At 42.2% G+C, this 20,280-nt stretch overlaps 1 protein-coding gene across 1 annotated transcript in view; it reads left to right on the forward strand.

Moving 5' to 3' along the window:
- Positions 1-19,593, forward strand: part of LOC124794688 — a 44,353-nt gene extending 24,760 nt beyond the window's left edge. Inside the window, exon 2 of the mRNA XM_047258237.1 lies at positions 19,003-19,593. Within this exon, the coding sequence (XP_047114193.1) occupies positions 19,003-19,062 (60 nt within the window). The 3' untranslated portion in view covers positions 19,063-19,593. The remainder of the gene's footprint in view (positions 1-19,002) is intronic.
- The last annotated feature ends 687 nt before the right edge of the window (positions 19,594-20,280 follow it).

Below are 20,280 nucleotides of genomic sequence, written 5' to 3' on the forward strand. Positions count from 1 at the left end.
AAAGAGCAGCTTCGATAAAGTTTCACCATTTTACATACAAAAAGGTTTAGAGGGCATTGCTGGAACCTTCAAATCTGTCAAGCACTTGCGAAATGGGACTGTGTTGGTCAAAACATCTAGTTCCCAACAAGTGTAGAAGCTCCAGAAAGCTCAATGCCATTGGGATTATACAACTGAAACTGAACTGCACAACACCTTGAACTATAGCAAAGATGTTGTGACTTACAGGGATCTGGGAACTGAAAGCTGAGTGGTCCCAGAGAGGTATTATTGATGTGCAAAACATTGTGAAAAAAGTGGATGGTAATCTCGTCAAATCGGACTCTTTTTACACTCACACTTAGCAGAACGAAACTTCCACAGTGTGTCAAGTCAGGTTTCCTTCACCTAATCGTGTGGCCTTATTTCCCCAAACCAAGTGTGATGTTTTAAACGCCAGCAATTTGGGCACGCTTCTATTGGTTGTAAAAGAGAAGCCACTTGTGGCAAATGTGGTAAAACGGCCCATGATAGAGTTGTTGTTCATCTCCTCCAAAGTGTGTCAACTGCTCTGAGGATCACCCTGTCTGGAGTATGGACTGTTGTGTCTGCCTTGAAGATTGGAAGACCCAGGTGATAGAAATGACAAAATGCATCCTGTATGATGAAACTAAAAACATATACAAGGCCATGCAGCCACCCCCATTCACTGTTTTCTTTGCTTCTATTCTCAATCAGTCAGTCCAGAAAAGTGATGCTGCTACACAAATGGTGGTTGCTAGTGTCAAAACTAGTACCTATGTTTGTAATGCACTTGTGCTGCTGCAGTTACTTCAAAGCCTGCCCCTACCACCAGAACTTAAGAAAAAGTCATGGTTTCTAATGTTGCTGAACTCTCTGCCCCTCCAAAGGTCCAGTCATGTCCAACCTGCAGAGCTACCACTAACACTTCTGTGGTTTTGACTCTGAAGCCTACACAGACCAAAAAATCAAAGTTGTAGGTGAAGAATTGCCCACTGATGGAGATGTCAACATCATCCCTGTCTGACATCTCTCTTGAATCTTCTTCAGAGGGGATGGACCTTGATGTCTGAGTGGGACAATTATCTCACTTCAAGACTGAGCCTTCACCCATTGCAGGCTCCCCTCCCCAGCAGAAAGTCAGGATCCCCTCAGGGGGTCCACAACTCTTTTGTGGATACGTGCGTAGCGAGCACAGGACCCCGAGCTAATGTGGCCTTTCTTCCTTTCCGGGCTGCATACCTTCCCTTTCCACATCCTTCCCCATCTCCCATCTTGCCCCCCCCCCCCCCACCTCTGGCTCTTTCCTTCCCTTTCTCCCCCTCTGGGAGTATGGTTTGTGCCTACGTCTGGAGACGGACGCTCGAAACAGTAACAATTTCTTTGCTTTCTCCGCTTGCAAGTCTTCGTTCTTCTTCTGTCCTTCTCTTTTCCTTACTCTTCTCTTTGCCCTTTTCTCCACTGCGGCGTTTGAGACCCCTCTTCTTTCCTTTCCTTTTCTCTTTTTTCCTCCCTGTGCGTGTCTGAAGGCCGACCCACGCATTTCCATGCGTAGCCAGTGACGGGGTAACGCGTAATTCCCCGCCCCGGATAGACAGGTAGGACACGTACGTACCCGCTGGTAACGGCCAGGCCCAAGGAGGGGTGATTACCTGAGCTGATACCTTCCGAAAGTGCCGATTGGTCCCTCCGTCCGTTTGTCGGGAGGTGTGACCTGAGGTGTGAACAATCACCTAAGGCGAGAGTGCCCCCACAAGGGAGGAGCGTGCCATTGGAGACACCGGTAATCATGGGGGTTCTTCCGCAATGGTTTCCTCACCTTCCACTATGTCCGCTCACAAGCGTAAGTTCACTGAGTCTCAGCCACAGACAGTTCTTCCATCATTGCCACAGTTCCTTGTTGTTTCTCGGTCTGACGAAGGTCACAACTTCTCCACGGTCAACCCTTTCATTATTCAGAAAGGTGTCAACGCAATTGCAGGTCCTGTAAAGTCTTGTTCCAGATTACGGAATGGCACCTTGTTGTTAGAAACAGTCAGTGCCCTCCAGGCACAAAAATTGCTGCGTACTTCCCTGTCCGGGTTGAAGCACACCGCACTTTAAATTCCTCGCATGGAGTCGTTTATACATGCTCCCTCGATGGATTGTCTGACAAAGAAATTCAGCACTACTTGTCTGACCAGGGCGTAACGGCTGTTCATAGTGTTATGAAAAGGGTTGGCACAAACATCATTCCAACCCGCACTGTCTTCTTGACATTTGACAAATTTCAACTCCCATCGAAAATCAAAGCAGGCTATGAGATAATTTCCGTTCGCCCTTGCGTCTCAAACCCTACGTGTTGCTATCGGTGTCAGTGGTTCAATCACACCAGCCAGTCCTGTTCCAATCCGGCCAAATGTGTTATATGTGGCAAGGATGCCCATGAGGGTGCTTGTCCACCTCCATCCCCTCGCTGCATCAACTGTATGGGTGACCACGCTGCTTCCTCTCGAGATTGCCCCATTTTTAAAGACGAAAAGCTCATCCAGGAAATCAGAGTGAAGGAAAAGGTGTCGACCTTTGCTGCTCGAAAATTATTCGCCAGTCGCCAGCCCACCGTGCCTCAGACAGGAAAATACAGCACTGTGCTTGCTTCTCCTCGGCCAACAAAGGAGGCGGCCATGCAGACTTGCAACCTCACCTTTAGTACCACAGTCGTCAGATCGGCCAGCGCAAAAATCGCCCGTTCAACCTCACCACTTTCGCCTGCCCACTCTATGGCTCAGCCGTCACCGGGTTCTGCTAAATCTCGAGCCCAAAAGTCAAACACCAAGACTTCGAAAAAAGAGCATACTCGTGAAGATTTTTTACGTACCCCAACTTCACAACCATCGGTTCCTCCTCCATCTAAACATCATATTTCCAAGAAGGCTAATAAAAAGCCCAGTTCATCTCCTTCTCCGCCAAGGCGTTTCCCATCTACAGCACCACATGGCGGAAATCGCCCTCGGCCGTCTACTGTGTCGCCGAGGCGCACTGCTGGCGGCCGATCAACCGGACGATCGCTGGTGGCAGCAGCTGCTCCTGAACAACCTATGGATCAGGATCTTCTGCCTTCGGCTGAATGCCATTCCATGCTGTCGGTCGCAAGCTCTGAGCAGTCGTTGAGTTGACGGCAACCTTGGTCACATTCCTCCATTTTCTGTTTACCCTATGTCCATTATCCACTGGAATATCCGCGGCATTCAAGCCAATCGGGATGAATTGTCGATCCTCTTACGATCCTACTCGCCGGTCATCTTCTGTCTTCAAGAAATAAGCTGCGTCCCCATGACCGCTTTGTTCTCCCCCATTTTCAGTCCGTCCGATTTGATCTCCTCTCTGTTGAAGGCACTCCAGCCCATGGTGGACTCATGATTCTTCTCCATGATACTCTCCATTATCACCCAATCCCCTTAACCACCTCCTTCCAAGCTGTCACTGTCCATCTTTCCCTTTCTGGATATGCCTTTTCTCTTTGTACTGTATACATTCCATCGTCCACATCAATGGCACGAGCTGATCTCCTTCATCTTCTTGCTCAGCTTCCATCCCCCTATTTGCTGGTTGGGGCTTCAATGCCCACCACCCGCTTTGGGGATCTCCACATCCTTGTCCATGTGGCTCACTATTGCTAGACGTCTTCCACCAAGCGGATCTAGTTTGCCTCAACTCTGGGGTCCCTACATTTTTGTCTGCCTCCACGACAAATTTCTCTCATTTGGACCTTTCGGTCGGTACTGTTCCGCTAGCTCGGCGCTTCGAATGGTTTGCCCTTGATGATACACACTCGAGTGACCACTTTCCATGTGTCCTTAGACTGCAGCCTCAACTGCCATATATGCGCCCGCGATGCTGGAAGTTTGCCCAAGCCGATTGGACACTTTTTTCGTCTCTAGCGACATTTGATGACCGTCACTTTCCTAGCGTCGACGATGAGGTCACACATCTTACCGACATTATTCTTACAGCTGCGGAACGTTCAATACCATGCACCTCCGAATTGCCCTGGCGCCACCCAGTTCCTTGGTGGAACAAGGCATGCCGTGATGCAATACGTGAGCGGCGACGTGCTCTTCGCGTTTTCCGCCACCATCCTACTTTGGCCAACTGTATCCGCTATAAGCAGTTCCGTGCGCGATGTCGTCGCGTCATCCGCAATAGCAAGAAGGCGAGCTGGAAATTCTTTACTAGCTCATTTAACAACTTCACTCCCTCCTCGGAAGTTTGGAGTCGAATTCGACGGTTGTCTGGCGCGCCTAGTTTCTCCCCGGTCTCTGGGCTCACTGTCGTGAGTGATACGTTAGTGGACCCCCATCGCAATTTCTAACTCCTTGGGTAAACACTTTGCTGAGATTTCGAGCTCTTCAAATTACCCGCCAGCATTTCTCCCGAAGAAAAGTGCAGCAGAAGTGCAACCTGTTGCTTTCTTCTCTCAAAATCGCGAAAGCTATAATACTGTTTTCTCCATGCGGGAACTCCAACATGCACTCTATTCTTCTCGCTCCTCCGCCCCAGGACCGCATGGTATCCACATCCAAATGTTGCTGCATTTATCAACCCATAGTCTGCGTTACCTCCTTCACGTTTATAATCGAATTTGGACCGACAGTACTTTTCCCAGACGATGGAGGGAAGCTATCGTCGTTCCCGTTCCGAAACCTGGAAAAGACAAACATCTCCCCTCTAGCTATCACCCCATTTCTCTCACGAGTAGTGTATGTAAGGTTTTGGAGCGTATGGTGAATTGCCATTTAGCTTGGTGGGAGGAGTCCCACAGTCTTTTAACACCTGCCCAATGCGGTTTCCGAAAGCATCGTTCTGCAGTTGACCATCTTGTTTCTCTCTCCACTTATATCATGAACAGTTTTCTCCGGAAACGCCAAACAGTAGCAATATTTTTTGATCTGGAGAGAGCATACGATACCTGTTGGAGGACCGGCATCCTCCGCACACTGTTCTCTTGGGGCTTTTGAGGTCGGCTGCCACTATTTCTTCGCGATTTTATGGCAGAGCGCACATTTAGAGTGCGGGTGAACACTACTCTCTCCCGTACTTTCTCCCAAGAAAACGGGGTACCCCAGGGCTCTGTGCTAAGTGTTGTACTGTTTGCCATTGCCATAAATCCAATTATGGACTGTCTCCTTCCCGATGTGTCAGGCTCCCTCTTTGTGGACGATTTTGCGATCTACTACAGCTCTCAACGGACCAGCCTTCTTGAACGACGTCTTCAAGGCTGTCTCGATCGCCTCCACTCTTGGAGCATCGAAACAGGCTTCCGCTTTTCCCCCAGTAAGATAGTTTGTGCTAATTTTTGGCGTTGTACGGAGTTTCTTCCACCCTCCTGACATCTAGGACCTGTCAACCTTCCGTTTTCGGACGTCGCTAAATTCTTGGGTCTTATGTTTGACAGAAAACTGTGCTGGTCCTCCCACATTTCCTATCTTTCGGCTCGCTGTCTGCGATCCCTCAACACCCTCCGTGTCCTGAATGGTACCTCCTGGGGAGCGGACCGAGTGGTCCTTCTCCGCCTCTATTGCGCCTTAGTGCGCTCGAAATTGGACTATGGAAGCATAGTTTACTCCTCTGCTCGGCCGTCTATTCTTCGGTGTCTCGACTCTATCCACCACCGTGGATTACGTTTAGTGTGTGGAGCTTTTTACACCAGCCCTGTGGAAAGCCTTTATGCTGAGACTGCTGAACCTCCGCTGTCCAATCGGCGAGCTGTTCTTCCGAGTCGTTATGCTAGCCATCTGTCTTCCATGCCTGCTAATCCAGCCCATGACATTTTTTTTCGACGCCTCCTTGGATGTAGGGTATGCAGGCCGCCCCTCCTCCCCACTACCACCGGGAGTCTGCTTCCGTCAACTGCTCCAGTCTTTTTCCTTCCGCTTTCCTAAAACCTTCTTGACAACTTGGGGTACAGCACCGCCTTGGCTCCGTCCCTGGATCTGCCTGCTCCGTGACCTTTGTCAATTTCCCAAGGATGGTACCTCTTCACTTGTTTGTCGTCGGGCATTTGCTGCTCTATGTGCACAAATGAAGGAAGCCACATTTATTTACACTGATGGCTCGAAAACATCGTTAGGTGTAGGGAGTGCTTATATTGTTGGCGACACCCCAAATCAATTTCGGCTTCCCGACCAGTGTTCGGTTTATACTGCGGAGCTTTATGCTGTTCTCCAGGCTGTCCACTACATCTGCCGCCATCAGCAGATACAGTATGTTATCTGCTCAGATTCTCTCAGCTCTCTCCTCAGTCTCCAAGCTCTTTACCCTGTCCACCCTCTGGTCCACCGGATTCGGGACTGTCTGCGCTTGCTCCACCTGGGGGGTGTCTCAGTGGCGTTCCTCTGGCTCCCGGGACACGTTGGTATCTGTGGAAATGAGGCGGCCGATATAGCGGCCAAGGCTGCAGTCTCTCTTCTTCGGCCAGCTATTCAGTCGATTCCTTTCACCGATCTACGGAGCGTTTTATGTCATCGAGTTGTTCTTTTATGGCACGCACATTGGTCGACACTTCCCCACAATAAATTGCAGGACGTGAAAGCTCTTCCTTGTGCTTGGACCTCTTCCTCCCGAACGCGTCGTCGGGAGGAGGTAATTTTAACTAGACTCCGGATAGGGCACTGTCTTTTTAGCCATCGACATCATTTCAGTGGCGATCCTCCCCCACTCTGTCCCCACTGCTGTCAGGTGTGGACGGTAAGACACCTTTTAATTGAGTGCTCCTATTGTACTCCATTACGCGCCCGTCTACAGCTGTCGCCTGATATATCGTCAATTTTAGCAGATGACATGCGCTCGGCTGATCGCGTTCTCGAGTTTATTAGTGCCAGTGAAATGACGTCAGTCATTTGAAGCTTTTTTTGGAGACCACCAACCCCTTTCTGTAGTGGATTTTTAAGCCTTCCTTCTGCTTTTAGTTTCTCCAATTTTTTGAGTTTCTTTCCCATTTCTGCTGGTTTCCATTTTCAGTTTTTACTGTTTCCTAAGTCACGGACCGGGCGCTAATGACCATAGCAGTTTTGCACCCTCAAACCAAAAAAAAAAAAAGTTAGGATGAAAGTGCTACCCCCATGATAGATGCCTACCATCAATCAGTGGAACATTAATGGGTTCAGGACACATGGAGAAACTGAAATTCCTTGCGCAGGAACACCCTCCGTGCTTGTACTTACAGGAAATGTGTTTTAAAGCATCTGATGCCCCCATGCCAAGAGGCTATATGCTCTATCAAATGGATAACATGACCGGAGAAAGCACCAAAAGAGGGGTCGCTGTGTTTGTCAATAATGCGCACCATTCCTCTCTGCTGTCCCCCTGGCTACTGACCTGCAAGCAGTTGCAGCTGAAATTTGTGTGTCAAAGGATCACTCTCTGATTGCTGTATTTACCTCCGGACTCTGAGGCTCTCACAGATCTTATGGAACAACTCCCCTGACTACTGGGAGACTTCAATGCCCATTACATATTCTTGTGTTCAACCTCTGCCTGCCCTCGAGGTTGGGTTTTGGAGAACCTCATGATGTCTCACAAGTTGTGCATTCTCAACACAGGCGCTCCCACTCATTTCTGTGCTGCTAGAGGCTCATTCTCAGCCATCGACCTCTCTTTCTGCACTCCAGCTCTCGCACACTCTTTTCAGTGGAAACTCATTGACACCTTTCATTCCAGTAACCATTTCTTACTCGATATTCTTCTCTGGAATAGAGAACACCATGATAGCATCCAGGAATGGGTGGATCACATAACTCGAACGATCCATCATGCTGCCGACTTATCAAAGTTCTCAGGAGTATTAGAAGACAACCTGTACCTTGGTGGACTGATGAATGCCATTCAGGAATCTCGGACAGGCATGAGGCTTTTTTATGGTTCAAGTACCACACAACAGCAAGCAACCTCATAGCCTTTCAGGTTGTTAGAGCCAAGGCTCGACACTTAATTAATGAGAGCAAGAAAAGATCAACGATTCCACTTGTTCCACAAAAGTATGGGAAGCCATCAGGATGATTTCCAGTAGACAGTCTTTTACCAGCAGCAGCGGTTATGAAACAGGGGTGCCTCCAAACAACACCTGGAGTCATTGCTCGGACAATGACAGAGCATTTTACAGTGACTATTGTCAGTGCCAGCCAGGATCCGGTTTTTCGCCACTACTGTGCAACTGCATAGAGTGGCAAGTTTGGCTTCAGATCCCACAACTTTGAGTTCTATAACTACCCTTTCTCCATGTGGCAGCTATAATTGGCACTATCCAAATTTTGTAATACTGCATCCGGTCACAACTAAATCCTGTACGGCATGCTTCAACATTTACCAGCAGCATCAAAGGAAATCCTACTTGAATGTTTTAATTTGATATGGCTGACAGCTCAATTTCCCAGCTCGTGGGGAGAGGCAATTTTGATGCCTCTCCTCAGACCAGGAAAGGACTGCATACACCCCGTAGTTAGCGGAGTGTCGCCTTAATGAGCTGTTGTAGGAAAAACAGTGGAATGAATGGTTAACCATTGTCTGGTCTGGTCTGATTGTTAGAGACCAGCAAATCACTACTCTCAGTGTGGACTCTGAAGATTTTAGTCCACTGTCGAGAAACTGGCCCTACTAGAGGTTTTCCTTCATAAACATCACTATCTTCATATATTCTTTGATATCAGAACCGCATAGGGCACTGCTTGGAGGGACAGTATTCTCATGCAACTCCATCAATGGGGCTTTTGTGTCATCTCCCCATCTTCGTACCAATCCTTCCTGCCTAAGAGCTTTTTTGGTCCCGAGTTGGTGTCATGCTGTCAGATCATTTTTAGCAGGAGAATAGTATTTCTCAGGGCAGTGTTTTAATTGTTACTCTCTTTGCCATGCCTATAAACATCATCATGTCTGTGGTAAGGAGTCCTGTACAGTGCTCCTTATTTGTAGACAATTTTGCTGGCAGTTGCAGAGGTTAGAGGACTGGGCTGCAAACATGTGTTTTCAGTTTTCTGCAGATAAATGTGTGTGTGTTCATTTTAATTGTTCTCATTATAATTTTAATAAACCTGACTTGCAGTTTTGGGACACTATTCTACATTTTAAAGACTCAGTAAGGTTCCACGGCCCCATTTTTCTCTCCAAACTGTAGTGGTTACAACACATGAGAGACCAGAAAACCAGAACCCGGACGGCACTGAATATCATAAAGTGCCTTAGTGACAGGTCTTGGGGAGCAGTCAGGGTATATCTGCCCCAGTTTTATAGAGCTTTTGTGCATTCGTGGGTAGACTATGGATGCACAGCTATGGGTCAGCGAGGCCTTCTTACCTGAAGATTATTGGTGCTATCCATCATTAAGGGATTCAGCTGGCCACAGGTACTTACAACACCAGTCTCATACCCAGTCTCTGTGCTGAGGCTGGGAATCGCCACTCACCATCCAGTGGCAGCTCCTCATGTGTGTCAAGCATGTAAGTTCCTCACAACTCTGACATCACCTACATACCATACTGTTGCTTCTTCACCTCTGGAATGCCTTTTCTCCAATTGTCCACAAGCAACAATGCTGTTTGGGACCTTGGTGCAGTGTGTGCGAGTCACTTGGTGTGGAGCACATACGACCCCAAGTCCTGGGTTTTAACCTCCAGCCGCAATGGTTACTGTGGAGTTCCCAAGTAATTTTAGATTTGGTGCAATTCAGGAGAGGAGGGAGGAGATTAGTGTTTAACATCCTGTCAACAACGAGGTCATTAGAGATGGAGCACAAGTTCAGATTAGGGAGGGACAGGGAAGGAAATTGGCCATGGCCTTTGAAAGGAACCATCCCAGCATTTGCCTGAAGCAATTTAGGAAAATTACGGAAAACCCAAACCTGGATGCCCGGACACGTGTTTGAACCCTCGTCCTCCTGAATGCGAGTGTAGTATGCTAACCAGTGCACCACCTCGCCCAGTCAGTACAGGAAAAATTGCACTCCTGCTTATGTTTTTAATATGCTTTATGTCATTTCAACCAAACACCACAACTCTATAGCTATCTTCATGGATTGGTCGAAACAGGGGGACCACATTGTTTGCTCTGCTGTCTCCCTTGATCATGTCCTTATTTCCCCTGATCATGACCTCAAGGTTCAACTTCCTCAAGACTTTACTGTCTTCAATGTGGAATCAGTAAAGTAGTCTAAAATTCCAAGGATGCCTTCGTCCAACTACAGTAGCTGGGGAGGAGATGTCTTTCTGCTGGGTGGCTGGGCACATGGGTATGTGCCTGGGGAATAAATGGGCAGATGTAGCAGCCAAAGAATAGTGTCGCAATCCTCAGTGAACTCAGTTTACCATCCTCCTGCATGAACTCGCCTCCCTGTTGAGATACATAGTCTTGTGTTGAGGATCTGTGGCTGGAAGTGACAGACAATAAGAAGTATCTAGTAAAGCCTACTACGTGGACATGGCACACTTCCTTTCAGCCACAAAGATGGGATGAGGTCCACCTTACTCTGATGCATGGCTACTTGCTGTGGCATGACAACCGCCCAATGTGTGATGTTGTGGCATACAGGTCAATGTGCACCACATTTTAGTAGACTGTCTGTTATTTTCCGACAAGAGGACACCGGCAGGGTAACTGGCAGATCTGCCCTCTATTTTAAGTGACATTCAAATAAATGTGGTGAGACTTTTAAGGTTTTGTGATTTGTCCAACTTGTTTCCAAAGATTTTAGGGAGATATTTTTAATGTGTTAGTGCAATCAGCTCACCCATGTTTTGTGTAAGTAGTCAACCAGTCACATATTCTTATGCTGTTGTTTTAGCTCTTGTGTCATTTTCCTTCTGTTTCTTCCCAGATGTAGCAACTTCCACTACTACTTATTTGTTTTATAGCATATGGTGTGGAACGATTGTGGGGATCATTGCGAGTGGGTAGGAGTAGTAGTCGGTGAGGGATTGAGTGAGTGAGTGTGCCAACATTTTTAACCCTTTTACCCACACTCGTTTTTTTTTAACCTTTGTAAGGGCACTGGTAACCATGCTGTTGAGCACTTATAAACCCCAAACAGCACAGGGTACTGAGTGTGTTTGATATACCACATACAAACAGCTTAGACGAAAGGTACATTATGCAATTGAAGAATTTAGTTTTTGTCATAAAGTGCTAGTGATTTGAGCTCTATTGGACTTTTTGTGGTGGATAAATTGTATTTTGATCAATAATAGAAGTGGGCTATTAATATGTGTTACTTTCCATATCCTTTTCATTGAATTTGTATGTTTATGTGTATAAAATCATGAAATTGATTACACTGAAATGCTTAAAAGTGGATGATAAATAAAATGCAGATAAAATAACAGTGACAAAAATCCCAGCAACCTGATCATATATGCATAAATCATTACAATCTCTATGTTTGCCACACTCCGATTATTGTTTGATTTACATGCAAAGAGGATAATAAATGGTTTGAGACCTTGATGGTCAGATATTTACAATTAAATATACTAATTAAGTAGTTTTGTTATTGCACAATATAAACATACCTCATGACTTGTTCAGATTGTATGAGCTAAAAATTACATTGGGAAAAAATTTACAAAGCAGACAGTGTTGTTGAAATTTCAACTTCTCACGGTGTGTTCCATAAATCCTACAAAGAGTGAGGGATGTGGAATGAGTTAAATTAAATATTAATTGTCAAAGGTATCCACTATAGGCTACCTCCCTGAAGTATGCTAACAATTAGCTAATTTACTCACACTGATAACTGTTAGAATTTATATTAAATAAATATTTTAATGTAATATTAGCAGTGAGTCAGCTGTTATCTAATACTTTGAATGAAGCACCTATACATGTCACTTCTGCAAAACACTTATACACTTTTGTAACCTGAGCTGCATTGCTCGAGATGATTATGCCATATGACAGTATGCAATGGACTATGCTAGCAAACTCATTCACAGGTCAAATGATTTCTAAGTGCTGAGCAGACAGAACTTAGAGTATGGTTAACATATTGATCTGCTAGTGCTGTGTCAGTTCATGCACTTGTTTGTTTATTGGCACTGATGAACTTTTGTTGAAAAGCTTAGCAAGTTTTGCTCTTTCCTACATGACTCCCTCTTACCACCTCTTTGGTGAGTGGTGAGCTGTGCTCGCGTACATAATTATTTTATGCGAATAGTTTATTCATTGGAATTATTTCACAAAAGATTGCCTTCACATGATGTGTTTACTGCAATAGAGACCAGAGGTTTGCTAATTTATATTAGTTATACAAACATATTAGTAATCAAAATTTTCTACACAATTGAACTGCATGTGATCAGTAATTTAGTGGTCACAAGAGTTTTTAGAATATTAGTAACTACTACTATATATATTATGTTTGTATTGGTACTAATTAGTTTTGTTGAAATATGTACTCTGATTATAATTTATTTTTATTTGCTAACACTTCTACTGTAAGAAGTAAGAAATATCAAGTAAAACATGATAGTATTAGAAGTATAATCCCTTGATTCCTGTAAAATCAGCCATAGCAGAAGCAAATTACAAATCATTTACAGCTAGAGCGTAACACATCACATTTTCAAAAATTCGAAACAGTGAAGTATAAGAACAGTATTTAGTTTCTTAGAGACTTGTATTCCTGAGACTGAAGAAGGGTGCCTGCTTACCAAGCAACAAAATGTAAATACTAATCTACTGGAAGACATATAGTTGGTATACCCCGTATGAGCTCAAATTTGTCTGATGGTACCATAATCGTCATTTCAAAAGCAGTGTCTGTGAGGAATTAATTTGTTCCTTTCTTCTTCATAAGACAGTCTTGCTCAGAATTTTAGCTGTCTCGATGCAGAACATCTCTCTTATGACATCTTCTCTGTGATTCTCTCTTGCTTACTAACTGAATTGTTGACAAAATATGCCAGCAATCAGTTTTACACAATCCTTCTATTTTAGGCCATACTGGATGCCTACTCCTGGACATTTTGATATTGTTTTCATTGATCATTTGTCAATCACATCAGACAGTAATCAGGCTTTCCACTTATTTAAGCACAATATGTTACATTTGTTTATAGTAAGACTCGACTTACGGTCTCGGAACAGAGTATCAATCCCCTGTAGGGCTTCCTTTGTTTCACTATAGTTCTGTGACATTGTAACTTGCCTTTGTATAACAGTTTCATTTCCAAACACTCTCACTGTGCTTGTGACATTATCCTTAGATTACACACACACACACACACACACACACACACACACACACACACACACACAAATTAACTAACTAACTAACTAACTCGAGATACGCCTAAAGTTTCTTTCACAACTCACTCACTTGGTGTGTATGTGATGTTACTTTCACACACATAGAAGTAAAAGTAACTCCAAGCATACAATTCCATGCTTAAGCTCATATTTTGTTTGTTAGGTGACAGTGTGGAACCGTATCAAATGCCTTTCTGGATGTCAAGGAACACGACTTCAGTCTGGGTGCCAGTGTGTACTGCAGTCTGGATGTCATTGGCAGACTGAGTGAGCTGAGTTTCACAAGACCATTTTTTGCGGAATTCATGTTGATTCCAATGGAGGAATTTTTTATGATGACATTTTTGTTCTCTACAAAATCATAATACATACACAGACATAAAACATTTTCTATAATTCTACAACAGGTTGATGTTTGTGGTGTAACTGTATAGTTTTGTGAATTTGTGAAATTGTACAGTGACCCTTCTTCACATAGGAATGACATGCATCTTTTTCCAATAACTTGGAAAGCTTTCCTGCTCCTCTACTTACCTACAGTAAAATTTACTAGATTCCCTTATTTATGCAAATCTAATGCATGCTTTTTTATGATATGCAGTATTCAAATGGCGCATAAAGGGAAGCTGTTCCCTGATGATTTCATTTTTTGCAATCGAGAGATGAGATGGATTACTGAAACTTTAATGCTTGACTTGCTTTGAAACATATAGGAATTCCATCCTGATGGGCTTCCCAAACTACCATCATTACTTTGTTTCAATGCATTTCGTGGTCATCTCACTGACAGTCCAAAAAAGAAGATCCACAGCCTATCCAGTGACCCTGTTGTTATTCCTGAAGGAATGACTTCCATATCGCAACGTTTGGATGTTAGTATAAATAAAACTTTCAAAGGTTACGTTCAGATACAGTTCAAGAGATGGTTTTGTCTGTCAAACTGTGAACTGATTCCAACAGGAAAAATTAAGCTTGCTGCAACCCGCATTATTGCGCATTGGGTTTTGGCTCTCTGGAAAAGCATAAAGTCACCAATGATCGTAAAATGCTGTACTTCAGATACTCTGGATGGCATTGTAGGTGATGTGCTCTGGAATGACACCAACAATGATAGGGAAAGAAGAAATGAATCTGTTTCTGATGTGCACTTCTCCAAGGATACCAGTAATGATGACATTAGTGAATAATCATGAGTAATTCCTGTAATTTAAGGTGTGTTTGTTTATATGCCATGTGGTAATAAAGTTACTATAAGTTCTGTCACCTCACAATCTATATAGAATAACAATATATCCCATTGGGGATTATCCTCTTTTAAGCAATTTCACTTAATTTTGTATCCTACATTATGTATCTCAACTTCGTCATTGCAACATTCATGCGATCATTGAAAGGAAGAACTGTAGTATAATTTTCTGCAACCAAATAGTCCTATGTAAATTAAATTAATTTTTACAGTTTCTGATGTTAGTTGTAGTAACAAGGAGTAATTTTTATTGTTAAATTAAAAAAAATGGAAAACGACTGCAGTAGAGCTCATAAAACTGTAGATGGAGGTAACTTGCAGAATTCATGCTTTTCAATTGGCGTTGTTTTTCTCCAGGGAAATGGGTATTACAAAAAGAAGACATTGAAGCAGAGCGGTACAAGGGGTGTACAGATGGAAAATACTATTGTATACTGGGTGCCAGACCTACTGTGTTCACTGGTTCTTCTGATATATTTCTGCATTTTATGGTCTATAAGAACTCTTGAAACTTTTGACATTAAAATTGTATGCTGGACTGTGACTCAACCTGAAAGCTTGCTTTTTGAGGATGATGCTCTTATCAACTGAGCTGTCTAGGCACAGCTCACAACCTGCACTCTCACATATTCTGCCAGTCATCTTGTCAGCTTTCATGTATCTTGCTGGATTAAGCACTCTTGGAAGATATCAGGATAATATGAGATGAAGAAGAGTGTGACTGCAAAGTCTTTGGTGATAAAGTCTTGGGATAAAAAGTTCTTGGTTAATACTCCCCATCAAATTTGGATAAAATCCCAAGCTTTTGATGACTGACTTCATTGTCATTGCTGGGGTCTAGTTGTCACTGTCAGAAACTGGGAAGGCTATCACTTTTATGCCCAGAAGACAGCATCTGATTGGCTAGACCATCTCACAGAGGTGGTGCATTCTCAGGTGACGCACCCTATGTCAAAGTATTACTTTTGTGCTCAATATCTTGCATTGTTTGCAGTGTCACTGTTTACATCAGATGGTCTTCCTCTGTTCTCTTTCGTTATCGACTGGACGTTTCTGTGCCCTAGTAAGTGCACAGCTGGTCTGTCTATTAAATTTATCACATAGTCTACCCCATTGCTTCCCTGATCGGTTAGTCCCAATACTTCAATTGGTGAGCCAGAATTCTCATACGATCAAACATGACTTTGTCCTGATTTAACACGCTGTGCTCAGTCACTGTTGATTTTTCAAAATTCCTATATAATGGTGACATTGATGTTCACCACAGTGATTGGCCATAGTTCATATAAATTGCCCTATGTAACTGTTACCACACTCACAAGGGATATTGTAAATCCATGATATTCTCAGGCTGAGATTATCTTTAATAGTTCACGACATTTCTTTTCTTTTCCTGGCCAAAAGACTGGTCTGATTCCTTGCCTATTTAAGGCTGTACCTACACTACTAGTTGTTGCACTGCAGAATGGAAGATGCACTGTGTGTTGGTACTCTTGGGTTGGTTGAACAGCATCACGTCTTGGTTTCCTTGACTAGATTGACCTAATATTGAGGACAGAATACCCATTCTTTGTTAAAACAATCATCAGATGGTTAATCTTGGAGCTGAGGCGGTCCTTCTCTGAAGTAGTCCTGGCTCTGTGTGTTATGGTGTTCACAATAGGTTGCTTCTGAGCTGGACAGTAAAACTATGCCTATTGAGGTGTAAGTCCATATGTATAAGGTTTTCATATCCAGAATTTCCAAGTCATTCATTTGCTTTTTTTTCCCCCACCTCACAGCCATGCAACCAGATTAAAAATGTGTCATCACCACATCTGAAGAAGCAGGGTGGATGGAGGAGGGCACTATCCAGTGCCCATTCTTCAAAATCTTCCATGACAAAAATTAGCTATGGCTGATGACAGTGGTGAACCCATAGCTATTCCATCAGTCATGTCATAATTGTTTTCCATTTACAAAAAATATTTAGTCATCAAGATCTATTAGAAAAAATTTAAAATGACATGGCATAAATAAGCAGCTAACAGTTTTAACATGTCTCCTATTGGGCTATTCTTAAAAAGGAAGATGGCACCAAGGCTGAGCGTGACTTCACTAGGGCCTATTCTCATCCACTTTCTGATATCTACAAACATTTGTGAGTTGCTAATATCTACAGTGGCTGACTATAGGTGCCAATAGTTTAGTTAAATATTTTGCCAGTCTGTATGTAGGAGAGCTGATAGTGCTAACAGTTGGTCTCAGTGATACGCCATATTTGTTAATTTTAGGGAGACCATACAACCTGGGTGACCTAAATGTTCTTTGTCTTAAATTCTCCACAAGTTCATCAGAGAGACCAGAGTTCTGCTGTGACTCCCCTATCTTCCTGCTAAGTGCCAATGAGGGATCTCTTTTAAGTATTTAGTATGTGCGATCTTCCAGTAATAGTCACACTTTCTCCTGGTGGACCAGTTTTTTGGCCTTATGTTTTCATCTGCTGTTAGGAAGAATTCATTGAATTTAGTGGACCATATCATATCCACCTTTACTGGTAATACTCAAATCACACTTGTTAACCATCTACAAAATAGTATCTTTCTTAACACAAAGTGAAACATCTGAACTACATCTACTCCTTCATTCCTGTTCCTCCCTAATCCCTGGATCTTCCCTTTCTCTCGCCCCATCATTCACCTAGCATCTTCCATGCCCTTCCTTTCCTTCATTTGCTACATACAAGACAACTGTTCACCCCAATTGTACACATGTCTGTAAATGACGTGAAATAATTGTGTGTGGTATTTTTTCATTTTATTCTATAAATGTGTTTTATAATATTTTTAGAAGTATTACTTCTCATTTGTTCTGTTTATCCAACAGATACTGGTGATGGCTATCACCAAAACAAATTAATTAATTTAAAAAAGTAAAAATAGAAATAATGATTAACACTGATAATTATATTGACTGCTGTAATGATCCGATTGTTCATACATCATTTTCTTTAGAATTGCATTTGTAAAGATATTCTTTTATACAATTTCCACAGAGCACACATGTGCCTAGCTCTCACCATACACATCAGTCATCAGTGCGAGCTATTGCAAGTGATGGAGTTCAGTGACAGAATGACGATATGTGACCTAACTTTCTCATGCTTGTGCTGGTGTATCGAAGTTGCTGATGCCAAATTCAGTAACTGAAAAAACTTGTATGTAGTTATAAGGATGTTGTGTTTGGTCATGATAGATGCTATTTACAGGAATGTGTTGTTACAACAGCAAAATTCATAGGAAGTAATATGATGATCTGCAGTAATTATTCATTAGTTTTGGCCACTGGAGGGGATCTGTGAGAATATCTGAGGTAGCAGCATGCTTTCCACACTGTGATTAAACTTGAGAATTTGCTGTATCGTCATGAGAGAGTTCCTTCCCGTAGAGCAAGGACCTTTGTATTTTGGTCTGAAGCAAATCCTGTGAATTTTATAGACTGACTTGTTCAAAGCAACAGCATCGTTTGAGGTGAACTAGAGCATTGGTAATGTGCTACATCAATTTGCATAAAATCAAAGTAAGAACTATTCTCCATGCTTCTGGCACAATGATAAAAAATTCATATTGATTTTACCGCATTGTAAATGTAAAAGCCTTTTTCAAATATAACCATTTTTAGAGCGAAGGGGATCCTGTATACTGTTATTTACAGCTAACTCACTTGTTTGAAACAAACAGAAATGGGTATTATTTTTTCTCCAGTTTCTCCTGACGTAGTGGCTAATAAGTAGACACCTCTTTTACTCATGGGTATTTTTAATATTCATTCTTTTCACTTTCATTCTAAATAAGCTGATTAGATGGAATTACAAACAGACAGAATGGGTGACTAGTAATTACTGGTACCGCAGGAAGCAAAATTTGAGGTGCACCTGATTGACCTATACAAAAGTACAGAAAAACTAGCCAACATTTGAAACTATTAGTTCCTACCTTAGTATATTTAGTTCCTACCTTACAGATGGTAGAGAAATAAGTTGAGGAAGTTTAGAAAGGAGGGGCAGGTCACTTGAATCACAGGACAAGAGAAACCTATGTGTTACCTGAGAGGAGAGAAAGATTTCATTACTTTTTATGTTTTTCACGAGTAATATTGTTTCCAAGTTTTGCGTGAATATCACCTGTTGCATGAGTGTCACAAATTCTAAGTACGCCATATCTTTGTGTTTCCTATCTGTCAAGGTTGTTCTCTCTTCTAATAAATTGACATAAAAATTTAAAAAAAAAATATGGAAGAGGAGTGAATCTGGGTGTAGACATGTTGACTTGCAAGAACTGTAAAAATATTAGCTTTAAAGTATTAACATTTATTGGAAATCCGCCATTTAGAAAGTAGCTAGTATGCTGTATTTTGTATAAATGCTAAATGAATTACCTGAACAAGACTTTTTTTTTTTTTTTTTTTTTTTTTTTTTTTTTTTTTTTTTTTTTTTTTTTTTTCAGGAATTTTTGCAGTCACCTGAAGTGATACAGTTTTTAAGAAGCCATGTGAAAAGCTCATGACAGTTTGCTTCTATGTTATCACATTAAATCTTGAGACTGTGCTATGAAACAAATTGTGAAGGGCTCCTGTACAATATCTTATCCTCTTGAATGATATTGCAAACATTGTAATGGATCTTGTGGAAGATTTGTCTGGAGTTTATTGTCTCCAAATAATTTTCTTTTGCAAAGTACTGTAGCAATGCAAATGCGCATGCATTCGATTTTCGTGAAACCATAAATAAGAATATAGGACTAACAAGCATTTTTAAGAACTGATGAATATGTCTCTATTCTCAAAGATTCTGTTGCTGAAAGAAGATAGTAGAAATACAGTAATATTTTTTATCAAAGTCTCTTTCTATGTTAGTGTCCATGTGAAATTTATTTAAATTAAGGTGGAATAGAAACCTTTCAAATATGCTGGATGAATTTTAGAGATGTAGAAGGAAGGAATATGGAAGTAATAATGACTCACAATAAGTGTTCTGGATTAAGAATGTGATTGTGATATTTCAAAATAAATTACCACCAATATTCCCTTTACGACTAGTCAGTTATAATGATGTAACAAGTGCCCTCTTTTGAATTGTGGGTCAGTGTGATAAGTTTACAAAAACAAATCAGAAATTATCACATTGTGGCAGCTACTAATTACGTGTCTTATCAAATCATCTGAATGATACACTGGAAAGTCCAGGTAGAAATATCAACAGTATTATGAAAATCATGTAAATGATGGCAAAGCATGAGTCATTTATCATGCACATAAATTTTCATTAGACAGAATGTTAAATATTTGTAGAAACTGAACCACTTTTGCTGTGGAGAAAGAGTATCAGTAACCAATAATTACCATTCATGAAAAGCATCACTTCATTACTAGGGTAACATTCCATGATTTCACAAATAGAAATCACTACAATATCTCAACATATAGTTGAGATATTGACTAGTGGATAAGCTCATAAATATGCCTGGAAATGTTACTGTAGCACAGAGTTGTTCATTTGTATTCTCAATGGAGATCTGAGGATGTAGTTTGTTAGATGCTCAAAACGAAAAATGAAGAAGCTTGGTTGTAATACTGTTCAGCTTATCATCCCTACTTGAACATACTTAGGTAGGATTTAGAAACGAATATATTCAACCACATAAGACTGTTTGGACTGTTGTGGGACTTGGGCAGTCTAGAGAAGAGGTTATTCAGTATTTCTGAAAGAGTAAAAATCCAGTAGC

This window comes from Schistocerca piceifrons, chromosome 4, assembly GCF_021461385.2.
Source record: "Schistocerca piceifrons isolate TAMUIC-IGC-003096 chromosome 4, iqSchPice1.1, whole genome shotgun sequence".
In the NCBI taxonomy this organism is placed as follows: domain Eukaryota; kingdom Metazoa; phylum Arthropoda; class Insecta; order Orthoptera; family Acrididae; genus Schistocerca; species Schistocerca piceifrons.